Source organism: Meles meles, chromosome 4 (assembly GCF_922984935.1).
Source record: "Meles meles chromosome 4, mMelMel3.1 paternal haplotype, whole genome shotgun sequence".
Lineage (NCBI taxonomy): Eukaryota > Metazoa > Chordata > Mammalia > Carnivora > Mustelidae > Meles > Meles meles.
In genome coordinates, this window is record NC_060069.1 from 112,656,043 (window position 1) to 112,674,244 (window position 18,202).

At 37.3% G+C, this 18,202-nt stretch overlaps 1 protein-coding gene across 1 annotated transcript in view; it reads right to left on the reverse strand.

The window, feature by feature from the left end:
• Nucleotides 1-17,815, reverse strand: part of ZPLD1 (zona pellucida like domain containing 1) — a 50,092-nt gene extending 32,277 nt beyond the window's left edge. Inside the window, exons 1-2 of the mRNA XM_046003808.1 lie at nucleotides 17,778-17,815; nucleotides 13,493-13,608 (exon numbers count right to left, since the gene is read on the reverse strand). Coding sequence (XP_045859764.1) covers nucleotides 13,493-13,608; nucleotides 17,778-17,815 — 154 coding nt within the window. The remainder of the gene's footprint in view (nucleotides 1-13,492; nucleotides 13,609-17,777) is intronic.
• Between the last annotated feature and the right edge of the window lie 387 nt (nucleotides 17,816-18,202).

Consider the following 18,202-nt stretch of genomic DNA (forward strand, 5'->3'; position numbering starts at 1 on the left):
GCATCAGGTTTTCAAAATGTGGACACAAACAAAACAAAAACTGACTAAGCTATTTGGAGAAGTAAACTCACTTTGCTCAAAAAAGGAAAAACAAGCAAAATAAAAGATATTTTTAGTAAATGAGGTGATGTTCACCTAAGTAATGCATAAATGTCATTCAAGGTTTTTTGGCATAGTATTATTGGCTTAAATATCTCAAATGTAATCTAAGGGTTAAGCGTTCCACAGCATATTTCTTTGGAGTATTCATTCCCCAGAATGGTTTTTGCTGGAAAAGTGAGTCATATTTTGAGAATGTGAATAAGTAAAAATGAAAATTTCTGTTTGGTTGTGATTTTAAACTCATTACAAAAAGAAAGAAAATATTTTTCATGGTTAAAGATGAAGAGAAAGCTGGAAAATCTATTTCTTGGCCAAAGGCAAATATTAGGCTAGTTATTCTAGAAAACTCCAAGTAATATTCCCTTTGTAGGTATAATTCATTATGAAGTATATAGGAAATAATACAAACTACTTAAAATTGGGAAAATCTCTATTAGCTTTCAGCAACATTAGCTGTTTAAATGCAATCATAACTTTTAATGATGTTTTTTACTAAAATAATAGAGTTCATTTTAATAAATGTTTGAGGGTCTACAAACTCCAAATAAGATCTTATATCTATTGATTATTCTCTATCTACATGCTATTCACTGGCTCATGCCACCATTATCTCTTACCCTAGAGTATTACGTTAGCTTCCTACTTGATTCTTTTATTTCCACACTTAACCTTCTCTAATTAGTATAGCTATTAATACATGAATGCAATCATTTCACCTCTGCTCAGGTCTTCAACCTATCCATTTCTCTTGTGCCAGAATTCCAAATCTTGAAGCAGGTCCTCAAGACGCTCCATGATCTGCCATCATCTTACCTCTGCATTCACATCACTCTACCATTCCCCTTGCTCCCTACCTTTGTTTCACTCTACTTTCTTTAGCTATCTCTTTGAAAGCATCACACTGAGTGATAAAAAGCAGAATAGCTGTTACCTCCAAGGGTGGAATTGTCTGGAATAGGGAAAGCAAGGAAAATTTGTGGGATGATAAAAATGTTCTTTATCTTGATCTGAGTAGTAGTTACACGACTGTATACACCTGTCAAAATTGCAAGCTGTACCCTTAAAATCACTACAAATATGTAACATTATTTTATATAAATTATTCCTCAAATGCTGTGAGTACTTTGAAAAGCCTAATACAGATTTGTACGAGGCCTTTGATCAGTGCTCTTTTCTCTGTTTAGGATGTTCCTCCTCCCCCCAAGTCTTTGTCTGCTTAACTCCTATTCAGTCTTCAGGTCTCAAATTTCTTGCCCTTCCCCGCAAAGACTTTCCTGATCCCAAATCTAAATTATGCCACTGCATTATGCTGTCATATTGCCCTAGAATCATATATGTATATGTCTAGTTGTCTTCTATATAAACTGAAAGTCCCAGAAAGCAGGAAGCTATACTATTCATTGATGTGAAAATTTAATTAAGTAACTAACTGCATGAAATATTGGAACACTAGACTGCAAAGAGGATTTACAAAGTAGTGGTACTTGTTCTCCAGAACATCCGTAAAAGGAGATTTATGTGGCCCAGTTTGACAGAAAGATTAGTCAGAGAGCTTTGGGGTGGTACCAAGAATGAACCTTACCCAGATGAGCTAGTTAGGAACAGTCTCTTGGAGAAGATGTCCATGACCTGAGTTTTGAAGCATCAGTAAATTGGAGATTTAAAGGAGTAGAAATTTTATAACACAAAGGGGAGTGTGAATAACGACACAAGTGTGAAATATGTCCAGGCTTGATAGAGAACTGGACGGTTCTGTTTTCAGAAGATTTTAAAATACAGAGAAGGAAATGGCAGAAAAGGAGGCCAAGTGGCAAACACACTGGCAAAACCACAAGAAGCTGCTTCATAAAAAATGGTCTCTGTAAGGTAACAAAATGTCTTCCTCAATGTCAGATCAAATTCTTAACTACCAGTAAGTTTACTAAGAATTCTCTTTCTGTTCAGTGGAATAGAGAATTGTATCACTGCATTACTTGGAGTATCACAAATACATCGAAGTGAATACATATCATTAAATATGTTACAAAGGAGAAATATAATTCCCCTTAATTTAAATGAACTAAGACTTCAGCTTTTTCACCTTTGTTTGAGAGGAATTAGTGGATACTTAGAATAGCTTAATAAATGGCAAAGATTACTCTGTCCAGATGCAGAGCTCTCTTCAGTTTTCTGCGTTTAACTGAAGACTTGTAACTCCTGAAATGGAACTGAATTTGCTACAAGCTGATCCCACTAGGAGATACGATAACAAGCTAAATGCTTTTTGCAGTAGAAGAAAAGAGATCTGTTCAAATCCATCCTAACCTAGTTTTCTAAAGACTTTTCACCATCCCTTCTGAGAAACACATTTTTCCCTAGTTGTAGATACTAAAGACATCCATTCAGCACAACTTTTCCATTTGTGAGGATTTGAGGTGGGAGAAAAGATACTTTAAGTTGCCAAAGGGCAATTTCTGCCAAAATAAGAGAAGTTTTCTTTCAGAGTTAGTGAGTAACAGTTGCTCTCAACAACTAAATTTCTTCAACGTTTTTATTGTCCAATCTCTGGCCAGAATTGCTATATTCTTTTGAACAACACTTGAGTATTAAACAACTCAATGAGTCCAAGTTAAAAACAAGATCAGGGGCGCCTGGGTGGCTCAGTGGATTAAGCCACTGCCTTCGGCTCAGGTCATGATCTCAGGGTCCTGGGATCGAGCCCCACATCGGGCTCTCTGCCCTGCAGGGAGCCTGCTTACTCCTCTCTCTCTGCCTGCCTCTCTGCCTACTTGTGATTTCTCTCTCTGTCAAAAAAATAAATAAAAATTAAAAAATAAAATAAAATAAACAAGATCAAGGAATAAATACCTTTAGATTTTTTTACTTCTAGTGTTTTGTATTTAAAGATACTAAGCATGTTTACGATAGATCAGCTTACAGAGTTTATATGGAATTATACTAACAAAATAGCTATTTTGCCCCTGATATTTTAAAGAGTTGTTTACTTATTTAAGAGAGAGAGAGAGAACAGTGGGGAGAGACACAGGAAAAGGGGGAGAGAGTCCCAAGCAGCCTCTACACTGAGGACTGAGTCTAATGTGGGACTCAGTCTCACAACCCCAAGGTCATGACTGCAGCCAAAACCATGAGTCAGATGCCCAACCAAATGCACCACTCTGGTCCCCACCTCTGATATTTTAACCAGGCTAAAGTTTTTCATAAGAATAAAAAAAAATACAGTATTAAAAATCAAATTCAGGTAAAAATAAATAAATGCTCTTTACTTCCCTCTCCAATCAATCAGGCCATGAGTTTACCTCAACTTTCTTAAATTATGCAAATTTTAAATATCCTGTCACACTATCAACCATCTATCTCACCACATAGAGAAAAAAAGTGTCCAAACTTAGAGTTCATAGAGTATTATTACCATATAAATGGGAATAAAGAAGGGATGAATCTAATTCTATATATATGAATAAAAATCTCATTCTGTTTCTTCATTCCCAATAAAGTTCAACTCCTAGAAAACCTAACTATAATTTCCCTTTAGACACAATTACTGACAATATATTTGCAACATATCATTCATATATCTAACAAGTATATCTAACTTTCTTCTTTTTCCTCAACAATTCCACACTCAACTAGCTTAAATCCAATGGCATCCAGGTGAGACTAAAGATCCCCAGCTTTTGATAGACTGACTGATCTTCATCTCATCTCAATACTGTTAAGTTTGAGATCTACATTTACTTTCATTAACATCAGCATATTTATTCTAACATTCTCTAATTATTACTGAGCATAATAAGAGCACAGAGCAATACATTATTCAAATAATCTGCATACACATATTCTGATACAAACATGGTAACACCCCTAAAATGTTGAACTGTGGGCTAGTACTCAGCCCTACAGAGCAGTGTCTCAAAAATATTCTTCCACTGTCTGAAAACAGAAAAATCTTTGCATGAAAATCAGTAACTCTGGAGTCAGTGCATTATAAAAAAAAAAAAAAAAAAAAGGCGAAGTGCACAGGAGTTTAAGACAAAATCAGTGGCACACCAGTGTGGCACAGTCTGTTAAGCATCTGCCTTTGGCTTAGGTCATTATCCCAGAGTCCTGGAATCAAGCCCCATGTTGGATTTGCTGCTCAGCTGGGCGTCTGCTTCTCCCTCTGCCCCTCTCCCTGTTCATGCTCTCTCTCTCTCTCTCTCTGTGTCTGAAATAAGTAAATAAATAAAAATCTTTAAGATAAAATCATTCTATCAGTTTTATACAAGCTAGAACCTATTGTTCCTATTTATTTTCAAGATCTAAACTATATGCTACTTCATGTCAAAAACGAATTTTTTAAAACTACTTATTGTATCCATATTAAGTCTCTTTGCTAGACTCTGAAGATAAAGGCATTAAGAACACTCCTTTACTGCAAGATGTTCATGTTTGATTAGAGGAGGTGGAAAAATTAGGCAATTACAGAGCAACCTGATAAAGACATGATAGAGGCTCACATACATGTTGTATACAACCATGCTTCTGTAAGAGAGAGCTGTTGGGAAGGGATTGTTGAGAAGAAATAAACCATTCCTGGGCACCTGGCTGCTCAGTTAGAGGAGCATGTGACTCTTGATCTTGGGATCATGACTTTGAGTCCCATGTTGGTGTGGAGATTGCATCCATTCAACCATCCATAGAAATGAAATCATTCTAATGGGCTAAACTTATGAGAAATTGATTAGATGATGGCATGAAGAGAGAGAGAGATGTCAAACTGATATTCAGATTTCTGGCTTTAGTGGGTGACTAGGTCATTCCCTGAGATAGGAACACACAGGAAAGAAAAAAAGGAGACATGTTCAACAGGTGGTCAGAAATATAATTCTAATATTTGGAGAATAGCAAAGAATAGAAAACATAAATTTGAGAATCACCAAATACTCAATGTATCACTAATAAACAATAATTATAGGTGAAATACTCATGATGGCATTGAGGTAAGAAGGGAAATGAGCTGAGAACAGAAAAATAATATCTAAGTTGTCCATTTAATGAGACTTTCCCTCATTTCCCAGGGGAAGGACTCTATCTTGCATCCCTTTAACTGTGAGGCTACTGACCTGCTTATATTATGTCTGGGAGTGGATATTTGCTTTCCCAGTAGATTATGATCTCATTGAAAGCTCTGGATTTCCCCAGGTACCTAACAAATATGCATCAAATGTCTATTAAAACATGCTTAGTTTGGGGCACCAGGGTGGCTCCGTGGGTTAAACCTCTGCCTTTGCCTCAGGTCATGACCCCAGGATCCTGGGATCAAACCCTGCATGGGGCACTCTGCTGGGCAGGGAACCTGCTTCCCCCCCTCTCTCTCTGACTGCTTCTGCCTATGATCTCTATCAAATAAATAAATAAAATCTTTAAAAAAAAAACATGCTTAGTTCAATTCCTTTACAAACAGCATACATGATTTCTAATGGTTAATAATAAGTTCCAAGATTCACAAAGAAAATATGTGTGCAATTAATATAGTGTCATCTTGACTGTTCATCCAGAACTCATATTTCCTATCTGTACTCTGCCAAGTGCCTGAGATGATTACTGTTTTCAGAGTTTTAGTCAGACATCAATATCTTTAATGTCACATATTTTCTGACTTCCAATTGAGAAAATTCAACGCATTAAAGAATATGAAATTAATAGATTTTTTTCTATTTTTGTTTAGGTATTTAACCTTTTAAAATGCATTAGTCTTGGTAGCTAATTATCTTGCTTTATTACTAATAATGATTTTTTTTAATTATTTTCCCTTAACAGTGATAGATTTGCTGATTCCTGTTGTCACCAATAGTGAGCAAGTGCATGACAGCCACCTGGGCTTGACATACACGGGGTTGTTATGTAGTAACACAAATTAGCAAGGCATCATGAGCACCATTCTCAAACCTACACTTTTTTTTTTTTTAAGATTTTATTTAGTTATTTGACAGAGACAGCAAGATCACAAGTAGGCAGAGAGGCAGGCAGAGAGAGAGAGGGAGGGAAGCAGGATCCCTGCTAAGCAGAGAGCCCTTTGCAGGGCTCAATCCCAGGACCCGAGATCATGAACTGAGCTGAAGGCAGAGGCTTAACCCACTGAGCCACCCAGGTGCCCCTCAAACCAACATTTCTTATGCTTTACTGTGCATACGTATTATCAGAGAATCTTATTAAAGCGCAGATTCTGATTCAGGAGATCTTGGTGGGGGGTGGGCTGATTTGTGTGTTTCTCACAAGCCCCTAGGTGATGCCAATATTGCAAGTCTCTTAGTCACTTGAACTGCTTAGTCACACCTATACACTTGGGGCAGAAGCTAACCCTTAGGGTGGATTCTATCTGGTAGGATTAAGCACACCCACCAAATGCCTATTTGTATGATTTCCATGCTGACAAGAAAACGTTTGGATGAAAAAGGATGAGAGGAAGGAAGAGGGGGAAGAGGGAGAGAGAAGGGGAGGAGGAAGCATGAAGGAGATGAATCCTGACTCCTTTCTGTGCCTGAGAAACTAACTGGTTTTGAATCTCAGTGAAAGAGGGCTCATAAAAAACTTTGTGAGCCTGAGTCCCAAAAAAAATGTATCTTAGTGCTCAGGTAAGCGGTGTGTGAAACAAAGCTGGGAATAGGATCGGTCTTCTTCCCCCACCCCCCCCATCGCAAAAACCACATCAGTTTAATAACCGGTGGAGCACCTCAAATGACAAGTATGTTCTGGGCCTCTCCCCAAACCGAAGGAGACATGGGATGGGGGTGGCTATCTGTTGTGAGCAGGCGGAGGCTCTGTGCAGGTCTGATGCAGATGCAGCTGACCCTGTGAATATGACTCCACCTCTGTTCGCGGGTTGGATTACATGCCCTTCGGAGTAGCATTGGGTTGAAACTGATTGTGTGAACCAAAACCTATTACATGTAACAGGAGGAGCCTTTACTCTACTGAAGAGTACACTGCTTTGTAGTGCCATAGAAATCTCACCTGGAAAAAATTTACTTCCTGAACTCCAATAGGCATTCCAAAACTAATTTGTGCCATTTTAACAGATTATGAGTAATTTGTATATCATTTCCATTTCTATCTCTGTAAAATGAGAGAAGAAATATTTGGCACTATATAAACTAAAAACTGCTTAGAGAACAGATGCTATGTTCATTGTTTTAACTCATTTTTTAAGTTGATTTTCTTCTCAACAAGATTTTATACAATATTGAGATTTTTGTGCTAAATGAGCAAGAAGTCCCAAAGAGGTAGTGATATTTCATCCACACAAAACACCAGCAGCTGATGGAGAATTTAAGGTAGATTAGGAATTCGAGTTTCCTTTCTACATGGAACAGGTTTCTTGCCACCTTGGTTTTTCACATCTGTTTCTCATTAGCAAATACAAGCTGTTGTTTCTAGTGCTGCAGGAAATTCATATGCAGTCTGAGGCAAATTTTGCAGACTTACATTCATTACTATCTGCTCCACATTCTTTGGAACCAGAAGAGATTGGTCATCTCTTTCAGGCAGGAAAAAGCATATGGATTTTACTTGCACAAGCTGAGAAATTGAAAAATTTATGCAATAAAGAAATTCTTAAAAAAAAATTCTTTATTGAAATAAAGAAGGGTATGGACTCTGAATTACTAAGCCACTGAACCTGTGACTAATTATTCTTCCTGCCACTGCATTTTATCACATAGATTAATCAGGAAGTGATCAGTAATCGCTGCCTGGATCAGTTCTTCTGCTTCATCTGTTCTAGTAATGGCAGTCACAGGTGCAATGCAGAAGGCAGGCATCCTCTGGACAGCTTGGAGACCAAAACACCACTACTACATGGGAAGGCAGAAGAGTAGGCCTTTCTTATGACAGAAAGTCCAAAATATATTCCCTTGAATAATTATTCCATTAACCACTTTTACTTTGGGCACAGGATAATGCAATGGTCAAGCAGAACCTAACACAAGATTAGAGAATTCATTTTGCTTAACCCACTCATAAATTCAATTAAATTGGTGATTCTTAATTTTATCTCTTGTGGAACACTTATCTTTACTGGAATATTAATAAATATCACTGGAAAAAAAGATTTTCTTAGTCTAGCAAGTACTTAAAAGGCTAAACAATTTTCCCTACTGTGTGATTTTTCAGATTGTTTAATGTGATAATTCCCACTTTGATTCTTTTAAACTTAGTAGTCACTATAAGGCATCATGGTTTGATGGAAAGGGTCTTAGTTTTATATCTCTGTCAATTTCTAGCTTTGCAACATTAAACAGATGCTAATCCTCAATTTCCCCATTGTAAAATGATGTTAAAAGATTTTATAGGGTTGTCGTAGGACTACAAGAAAGAATTAGTAATGTGCATTTCACTCAATATATGGGACCCATTGTTTTCTTCCTTATTAGTGTTGTTTTAAGTAGAAATCAAAATGACAAGTTGTGTAACACTGACATATTCAGTTTCCCATGAGTGGTTAGTTCACTATAAGAGAGCACCAAGCCACAGTTTCTGGTGCTATAAGCCTCATCTTTCCTCGATGGTGCCTTTATCGTTAAAGACTTCTTAGAGGTTAACCCTTATATGCTACCACCTTCCAAAAAGTGGGGTAGTTCCAGAAAGGTATTTGTCGGTCACAGAGGCCAAATGCATTTATTCATATATCTAATTTGGGCCAAATAATTCTGTTGTACTCTACAAGTCAACTGTGGTTTGAATTTTATTCTGGGAAGAGTGTTACCATAATGTCAGTGGGGTGTAAGTCTGTCTCCTGCTATCAGCTTGGATAGCCAAGAGTTAACTACCTTTAAAATTAAATGGGGTCCCTTTAAATTTAAAATGAGTTAAACCATGGCAGTTCCCTTGGCCCAAGGATAAATGCCATGGAAATTAAAGAAAATAGTTCTAATGTCATGAAACAGCAAAGGTCAGATAGGGTAAGATGATTACTTTCATCATTATTAACATTACTTTGCATTTAGATAGTCCCTCTCCTTTGCCAGACTCATTCTCATTCTATCCCATTTCTTAGTATCTAAGCAGCTTGTGGAACTCCTGATGACATGAAGGGTGATCCTGATGTGAAAGAGAAGCCACAAGTCAAGAGGGGAGTGAGCAATTAACCTTTATGCTTTATTTGCTCATTCTAGTCTTCTGCAAACGACCTGCAAAAATAGGCTTACTTGAAAATACCCATATAAAGCCTCTCCTGGGACTTCTGAGTTATCTGGATCTTAGACTTTTTTTAATATAGATTTTTCATTGCAGTAATATGTGTGTGCATGTACACATGTGAGTGCGTGCACATGCATGTACATTTGGAAAGTCTGGATATTTGTTCTCTAAGCTGAACAGTACTAGAAGTTTTAACATGTATAAGGACAAATACAAACTAAGAGGTTTGGGGGTGCCTGGGTGGCTCAGTGGGTTAAGCCTCTGCCTTTGGCTCAGGTCATGATCTCAGGGTCCTGGGACAGAGTCCCACATCAGGCTCTGCTCAGCAGGGAGCCTTCTTCCTCCTCTCTCTCTGCCTGCCTCTCTGCCTACTTGTGATCTGTCTGTCAAATAACTAAATAAAATCTTTAAAAAAAAAAAAAAAAGGTTTACTTCTCCTTGTTTAAAATAAAGGAAGAAACTTCTCCCTCCCTATTCTTAAATCATTTACATCAGAAAACTTGTAATTCTAAATACTTGTACTTAGAAAACTTGTAATTCTAAGTATATAAATCCTCTGAAGACTAGATAGGCCTGCTATCAGCTTTATGACCCAGGTGTTTCTCAAGGATCAGGGAACCATCTCTTGGAAATGTAAACATCAAGAAAAATAGCCCCCTTAGGTCACAGTTCCTGTAGGTGGGTGGGTGGGAGCCTCCCTTCAAGAGAGCACAGCTCCAAATTACAAAAGGACTTCCTTTTGTAAAGATAGGAGTTTATTTTTCCTCTAGATAAAGCCAATATGCTAACACAGATGGTCATCCCAATTACCAGGTATATTTAGAATGAACTATATGTGACAAATGGTGCTGTCAAGTCCTCTTATTGGAGGACTAGTTATTGTTTATCTTGAAAACATATGTAATGTGTTGCATCTGCTTGGCTACATAAAAGGGTAAGATTTCTTTCTGTCTTTGCACTCTCCTGATGGATTGTTTATGATAAGCCTCACATTCTGGCTTAATGCTTATTCGATGATAAGTGTTTTCGTCTCTACTATCCTCACAGAGAGCATTTTTGGATGGCAGGAAGGTTTTGCCTTTAATTTTATTCCCCAATTCCAATTAAAAACATAGTCATGTTTTTAAAACATGACTGTGTTTTAAAAACATGACTATGTTTTTAATTGGAATAATGAGCTAAAGAAAATAATAGTATACACTGTGTCAGTTTTTCCCAACCATAAATGTGCACTAGACTCATCCTCAGGATTTAAAATACACCACTATCAGAGATTTGGACACTACATTTTTGAGGTAAAACAGTGAAGTAAATAGATTTGGGGTAAAACACTTTTAACAACTATCCCAGGTGATTTTAATGCAGGTGGTTGGTGGGCACCATTATAAATGAGTGTTTTAACATAATTTTTAAATTTCCTATATGAAAAATACTTCCTTATCCTGTCTTAGCTTCTTCCTGGCTCATTTACATGTTTTATTTACCTTTACAAGTATTAAGTACAAGATCAGGTAGATCCTCTCTGCTGAGCAATCTTTTTACATTTGGCCTTCTTTTCTGCGCATAATAGGGGAGAGCTTGACTAGCTTCTCTGGCTCCAACCATGCCTCTGGACCCTCACTCTCCAGAAGGTCTCTGCCTCTGCCTCCCATGTCACAATGAGCACCCCTCAACTTCTCTGTGTCTTTTATTTCTCCCTCTCTCCTGAATCAGAGAAAGAGTTACCAATTTCCCAAGGTTAACTCCTCCACCTGTAACTTTGCTCTCTTCCATATTTTCTTTCCTCATCACATCAATTCTTTCTCTATTGCTATGCCCAATCTTGAATACTTTCCCTTCACTCATGTATACAAAATGGCCTCAAGTTCTCTAATCCCCAAATCCTCTCTTCATATTTTAGTTGCTGGCTCAGGTTACTCCTCTTTCCTTCATCACCAATGTTATCTAAAAGAATAGTCTATTTTCTTACCTTTTATTTTCCTGTTCCCCTCTCATTACTTACTATACAGGATTCAGCTCCTACATAGCTATCTTTGGTTTCAACCTCTCTCCTTAGAAATAGTCTATTTAGAAATAGAAAATAGTCTATTTTCTTACTTTTTATTTTCCTGTTCCCCACTCATTACTTACTATACAGGATTCAGCTCCTACATAGCTATCTTTGGTTTCAACCTCTCTCCTTAGTCCCAGGTCCATTTTTTCCTACTTTTGGATAGAAGCTGCCATTAGAAATTCTAGAAACTCCTCAAACTCATTATTTTCAAACCCAAACTTTCTTTCTAAAACATGCAAGTGTCCTATACTTTTGGTGTTAGTTGGCAATATCACCACCCAGTTATCTGAATTCAAAACATCATCTACGACATGATCATCTTCTCTTTAACCTCCCCAACTGAACCAGTTCTCAAGCTCTGTGGATTCCACCACCAACATATCTCTAAAAGTTGTCTCATTCTGCCTTCATGACATTTCTCTCTGCCTCTAGATTCTTCTAACTTGATTCTTTCACTTTTCCCAAAAGTTGGCTTTCTAAAACAAAATGTGACCAGGTCAGATCCTTAAAAGAATATATTTAGAAGGACACAATGGGTCTTCATTGCCTATAGATCAAAGACAAAATACTTCACATGAATAACTCACAAAGTCTTCTTGGTAAAATAACCAAACTTGAATTTACTCAAACTTCTAGCCCTAATTAGTTTATAGGGTGTATGGGAAAAGAGGAGCATGTAAAATGACACGTCAGAGCTACCTACATCAGCCAGATTCAAGCCACAATTGCACAAAACAAATGACCACATTACTTAACATTTTGGAAAAGCAAGGGACAGAAAACTAATATAAGGTAAAATAGACTAAAGACACATGTCAATAAATGGACCATGGGGATGTATTAGAATCAACTTAGCTGAGTATTAGATGATATATTAAGGAATTATCATTAACTTTATTAGACAAATACATGAAGTATAAAGATTTTAAGTTCTTTTCCATCAGATACACATTCTGAAATATGAATAATGAATTTACTTTAAATTATTCCAGAGAGAGGGTTGGTAAGAAGAGAGAGATGAAGCAAAATTTATGTGTTGATAATTGATGAAGTTGGGTGATCAGTACAAATGCTTGTTTTACTCCTCTCTACTTCTGTATATATTTGAATTTTCCATAACAAAAAATATATTTTTAAAAGCCCTCCTTTGTGATACTCAAAATCACTAATATCCTTGCCTTAGAACACCTTGCTAGACTTACCTTTAGACATTCCCCATCCTGACCTCCAGGTCGTACTTAACCTGCCAAGCACTTGGGTTCTTGAATGCATTCCTACACACTTGGATCTTTATTCTGGAGATAAAGATTACCTCACTTCAGGTGAATTACAAGTCCCACATCAACAACATAACTACCTAGTGATTACTCTATACAAGTCTGTTGTTGCTCTGGCATGCTCCAAACACAGGAGTACTGGCAGGTTTGGAAAATGTAAAACATGACTGGAAGTATTTCAGTCTGCATGGCAAACTTGGAAAAGTGATTCCCGACTATCTAATCTTTATTTTGTAGATGTTTATCTGTGAATCTCTAACTTTAGCTGACATAAAATGATGAATAGTTAAATGAAACACTGAATTACTTCTCACTGAGTACAGACTGTAGAAACCTGTAGGACATGTCCATCAATCTGGTCAAAATCTCCTGTCTGTCCACAACATTGATGGTTGCTAGGCCATGTATCCTCAAGTTGGTCTGTGTGCTTTGGAAATGACCAATACATCATTGAAATAATATTTTTGAGTAATGCACAATATTTCACAATCATTTTCTTAAGTATTATTCCTAAGTAAAACTGTTAGCATACAGGGGCTGTTTTGAATGTCTGAATTAACTTATGAGGGGAAAAAAGGGCATTAATTAGGCAAGTTTTGATGAAATTAGCCTCTCCCAATTCTATCACCCAATAACCGATATTTTTCACATTTGTGAGCAGCCATTATAATAATATTAACTATGATGAACACTTTATATATTAATCTGGATATAAATTACAACTCCTGAAAAATGTCTTTTGTCATTTGCCACTTGTTAATAACCACTTAATGTAGATGGATATCACTTCCCTCCATTTTCCATATGTATTTAAGAGCCTTACTCTTCAAACATAATCACTCTTTGCAGATGCAATTAGAGAAAGGATTAGGTTCAGACTTACCAGGAAATCTACTGTGGAGGTTGGCATCACAGTTGTAGCCATTAAACTGAGCAGACCCCAGAAGCACTCCAATTGTTAGAAGCAACAGCAACCATACTCGTTCCATTGCAAAACCTAGAAAAGAGTTCCTATCATGTGTACATCACCAGCCTTCACTCCTTCTTGCTGGAAAGACTGAGGCTGATCTGAACTCACTGTTGGATAGGAGACTGGCAGGCTATCTCCATGCAGGCAAAGCTCATTTAAAATCTGAGGATTATGGGAAATAATTATCAGAAACGAGGCAGATATTTTGGTAACAATATTTGTAAATTGCTTCCATCCTTTGGTGTCAGTTTGCTAAAAGTGACAAATCCAGACTTTTCTAGTGGAAGAACTAAGATATAAGTCATAAAGCTTGCAAAAGAAAATGTATTATAAACAAGAAGAACTCAAACCAAATATTTAACAGATTAGAACAACATATCTAGAGAAACTCACCAATGTAGAGACAATTTTACACTTTAAAATACCAATATAATTAAGAGGGATTTAACACCCAACACTTGTTTCTCAAAGAATTCTCTATACTATTAATAGCTAAACAATGTCAGGAAAAATTTCCCCTCAACAAAGGAATTCTAGACTAGTGCTGCTTCTCAAAATCAGTGTTGTGTCTATCATTTGTTCTTTGTTTTTGTTTTTTGTTTTTGTTTTTCTTTTTCAGAAACACAGGGCTAAAGTAAAAGGAAGAATAGAAAAATACTATGTATGAACTGACATCATCCTTCCATCAATGACTCATCATTGGTGGGTAAATAAGACTGATTATACAGATAAATGAGCACCTTGAATTCTTAGGAGAAAGTAATGGAAAGTGATTTTTAAATTGTCATTTTGTGTTGAACAAATAAATATAAACTGGCTTTGATAATTAAACACCAGTCAGTCTGGTGTTTTTTTTTCCCCCCACATGCCCTTTTTTTGGCCAGATAAAGTTAAAATATCTTCCAAAAGCACCCAACTTAATCTCAGTGCAATTTGTGCACTGAAAAAAAAAATCATTTGGGTTGGTGGTTTTGGTCTGTGTGGAAAAAGCAAAAAGAAAATAAAATTATAAATGGTTTACTCAAATAATTTAGTGCATTTTAAAAGCTTGGGCTTGAGGGGGATGGTATTTTAGCTTCCCTTAAAGATCTGCCCTTAGATGATTAATCAAGTTTTTAACAAAAGGAAGGAAATACATTTTGCTTTTGAACCATCATTTTAGCATAACAAGTTTATGGTGAACAAAGTCACTTTGGTAAGGATGTGGGAAAGGAAGGCAAGAGTTTACTCTCAAAAATAGACTGAAAAAATATTTATTCAACAGGAGCTTCCTTCCTTCAGCATTATAACAGGCTATTCAGGTACCAGCCTCATGACTTTTGGGAGAACAGCCATATGTCTGGTTACTTCTAATTCCCTAGGACATTCAGTAAACTAAAAGTTCACACAAATGGCTGACCCAGATCCTGGGTTCTCTTGGCCATATCTATAACATCATTGTCTAGTTCCTCAAGGCACTTCAAATAGACAAGAAATCCTTGCTCTTTTGGAGGCTTTGGAATACTAGTAGGGAAGAGAGCAGCTTGTTTTGAGCAGTATATCCCATCCCACACAAACTTAGTATATACCCTACCCTTCTCATGTAGTATACATATGCCTTTTCATGATAGCTCCCATTGATTCCCTCAAGGCTTTAGAGACTCTAGACTCATACTGTTGTCTTCTAATTAGAAAAATAGACATTTCTAGATTAGATAGAGTAGTGTGGATCTATCCCTTGGGATTCACAGAGTCAAGAATTTTCATTGATGAGTGATTTTTATTCTGAAACACTTTCTAGCTTTTATATTCTTTCATAGAAGAAAAATAACATTTACCATGTGAACACTATACATGAAGAAGACACTGTGAGCCAGATCATTTGCCTATTGTCTCCTTATAATAACTGGATGAGATTGCACTTATTATTCCATATATAGAGAGAGACAAATAAGTCTCAGGAAATTTAAGTAGCATGGAAAACACGTGGAGAAACCAGATTTCAACTCCAGGTCTTTCTAGTAACGATAGCTGTTCACACTACCTAAATATTATCTCTTATTAAATAAATTCAGCATTATTTTGGTTGTTATTTATCATCAGTCATCAGTTATTTTTCCTTAAGTTTATGAATTAATAGATATTTTTGCTTTTTTTTTTTTTTTTTTTTTTTTTTGAGAGAGAGAGAAAGAGTACAAGCAGGAGGAGGGGCAGAGAGAGACTAGAGATAGAGACTGGGAGAGAATCTTAAGAAGGCTTCATGCCCAGCACAGAGCCCAACACAGGACTTGATCTCATAACCCTGAGATCATGACCTGAGCCAAAATCAAGAGTCTGACCTTTAACCAACTGAGCCATCCAGGCATCCTATTATTTAACAGATTTTTTTTTTTAAAGATTTTTTGTTTATTTATTTGACAGAGAGAAATCACAAGAGAGGCAGGCAGAGAGAGAGGAAGGGAAGCAGGCTCTCCGCTGAGCAGAGAGCCCGATGTGGGACTCGATCCCAGGACCCTGAGATCATGACCTGAGCTGAAGGCAGCGGCTTAACCCACTGAGCCACCCAGGCGCCCTATTTAACAGATTTTTAATAGATATTTTCATCTGAAATGGATAAACAAATTCTTATGTGGTGAATGCAATCTGCTTAGATTTTTATAATACAGGCATTATGAGGAAGAAAATTATTTTTTTAAAAATGGAGAAAAGTCGGGGCACCTGGGTGGCTCAGTGGGTTAAAGCCTCTGCCTTCAGCTCAGGTCATGGTCCCAGGGTCCTGGGATCGAGCCCCGCATTGGGCTCTCTGCTCAGCGGGGAGCCTGCTTCCTCCTCTCTCTCTGCCTGCTTCCCGTGATCTCTGTCTGTCAAATAAATAAATAAAATCTTTTTAAAAAAAATGGAGAAAAGACTCTCATTATGAAAACTGTGAGAATTATTGCTACAGACTAAACTGGATACATCTGTGTTTACCAAAATGGATGAGAAACTCATGCTATTTGAAACAGCTTACCAATAGTGGTGGCAGCACTGTTGTGAAGATTAAAACCCTTTATAAATATTTTTTGATGAAAAAAAGATAGAGATAGAAAGAAGTTTGAGTCAACAGAATATACATTGATTTTTATATCACCAGATATGGATTCAACCATCCCCTAGTCATTCTCTATATTTGTCATTTGAAAATCAGGATGATGATTGCAAAACTAGAAACTATAAGTGCATAAACAATATAGCACATGCACCCCAACATTCATAACAGCAATGTTCACAATAGCCAAACTGTGGAAAGAGCCAAGATGCCCTTTAACACATGAACAGATAAAGAAGATGATGTTCATATATACAATGGGATATTCCTCAACCATCAGAAAGAATGAATACCCACCATTTGCACTGACATGGATGGAACTGGAGGAGATTATGCTAAGTGAAATAAGTCAGGCAGAGAAAGACAATTATCATATGGTTTCACTCATATGTGGAACACAAGGAATAGCACAGAGGACCACAAGGAAAGGGAGGGACAACTGAATGGAAAGAAAACAGAGAGGGAGACAAACCATGAGAGACTCTGGACTCTGGGAAACAAATTGAGCATTACAAAAGAGAGGAGAGTGAGGGGACGGGGTAACCTGATGATGGGCGTTAGGAGGGCATGTGTGGGGATGAACACTGAGCGTTATACACGACCAGTGAATCATTGACCGCTACATCAAAAACTAATGACGTACTATATGTTGGCTAATTGAACATAAGAGAAGAAATTTTTAAAAAGGGGGAGGGTAAAAAAGAACATAGCATAGTGTGGACATACAGAACACACTGAAATACCGGTTTCAGAGTCACCACATATTGATATGCAAGTGATACTTTCTCAAGTACATCCAATAAAGAGACAGAGACAGGGCCTGTGCTTCTTTGGCAAAGCCACATGCTCTGGAGCTAGATTGCTCAACACCAAGGTGTCCATGGTCTAGTAACAGCTCTGTGCAATTGGATGACATTATATTTATCATGGTGCTTGTACTGATCTGTGTGTTAACATTAAGGTACATCAAGCAGGAGATTCTTAAAGGACATCCCCATCTCTTGTGTAGGTGTCCATATTTTGATCTCTATAACACTTCTCAAGACTTGGGGAGGCTTTTTATAGTCCACCTGCAAGTTAAAGCAAAGTGATGAACTATTAACATGCAAACTTCCCACCCTCCATCCCATCTCATCATTTCCCCTGCACACAGAGACCCTGAACATCATCTCACAGAGGCAAGCTTCGAAATGTTATCTTGCCACAAGTCCTGAAGTTCTTTCTGAAATGGAATTGCCTGGGATTTGGGATGTTTTTGAGACTCTTTACATTCACTAAACCATAAAGTCCTGTTTGCTCAACTGCCCTAGTTCCTAGGCAGCTATAATTCTAGACATGTGTACTCCAGTCCTGGTCTGGCTACAAAAGCTTAGTTGAGCATTACATCACAGAGTAGAACCCAATTTTCATTGTCCATTCTAGTGGGACATGTGGTATTTGCTGCCCCATCATGGCCCCAGCAAACTCTGTTTGAGCAAAGCTATTTCCCATCTTCTCCACCATAACTAAGTGCAACAACCAGTGACCCAGCTTCAGTGCTAACAATGGTATGCAGG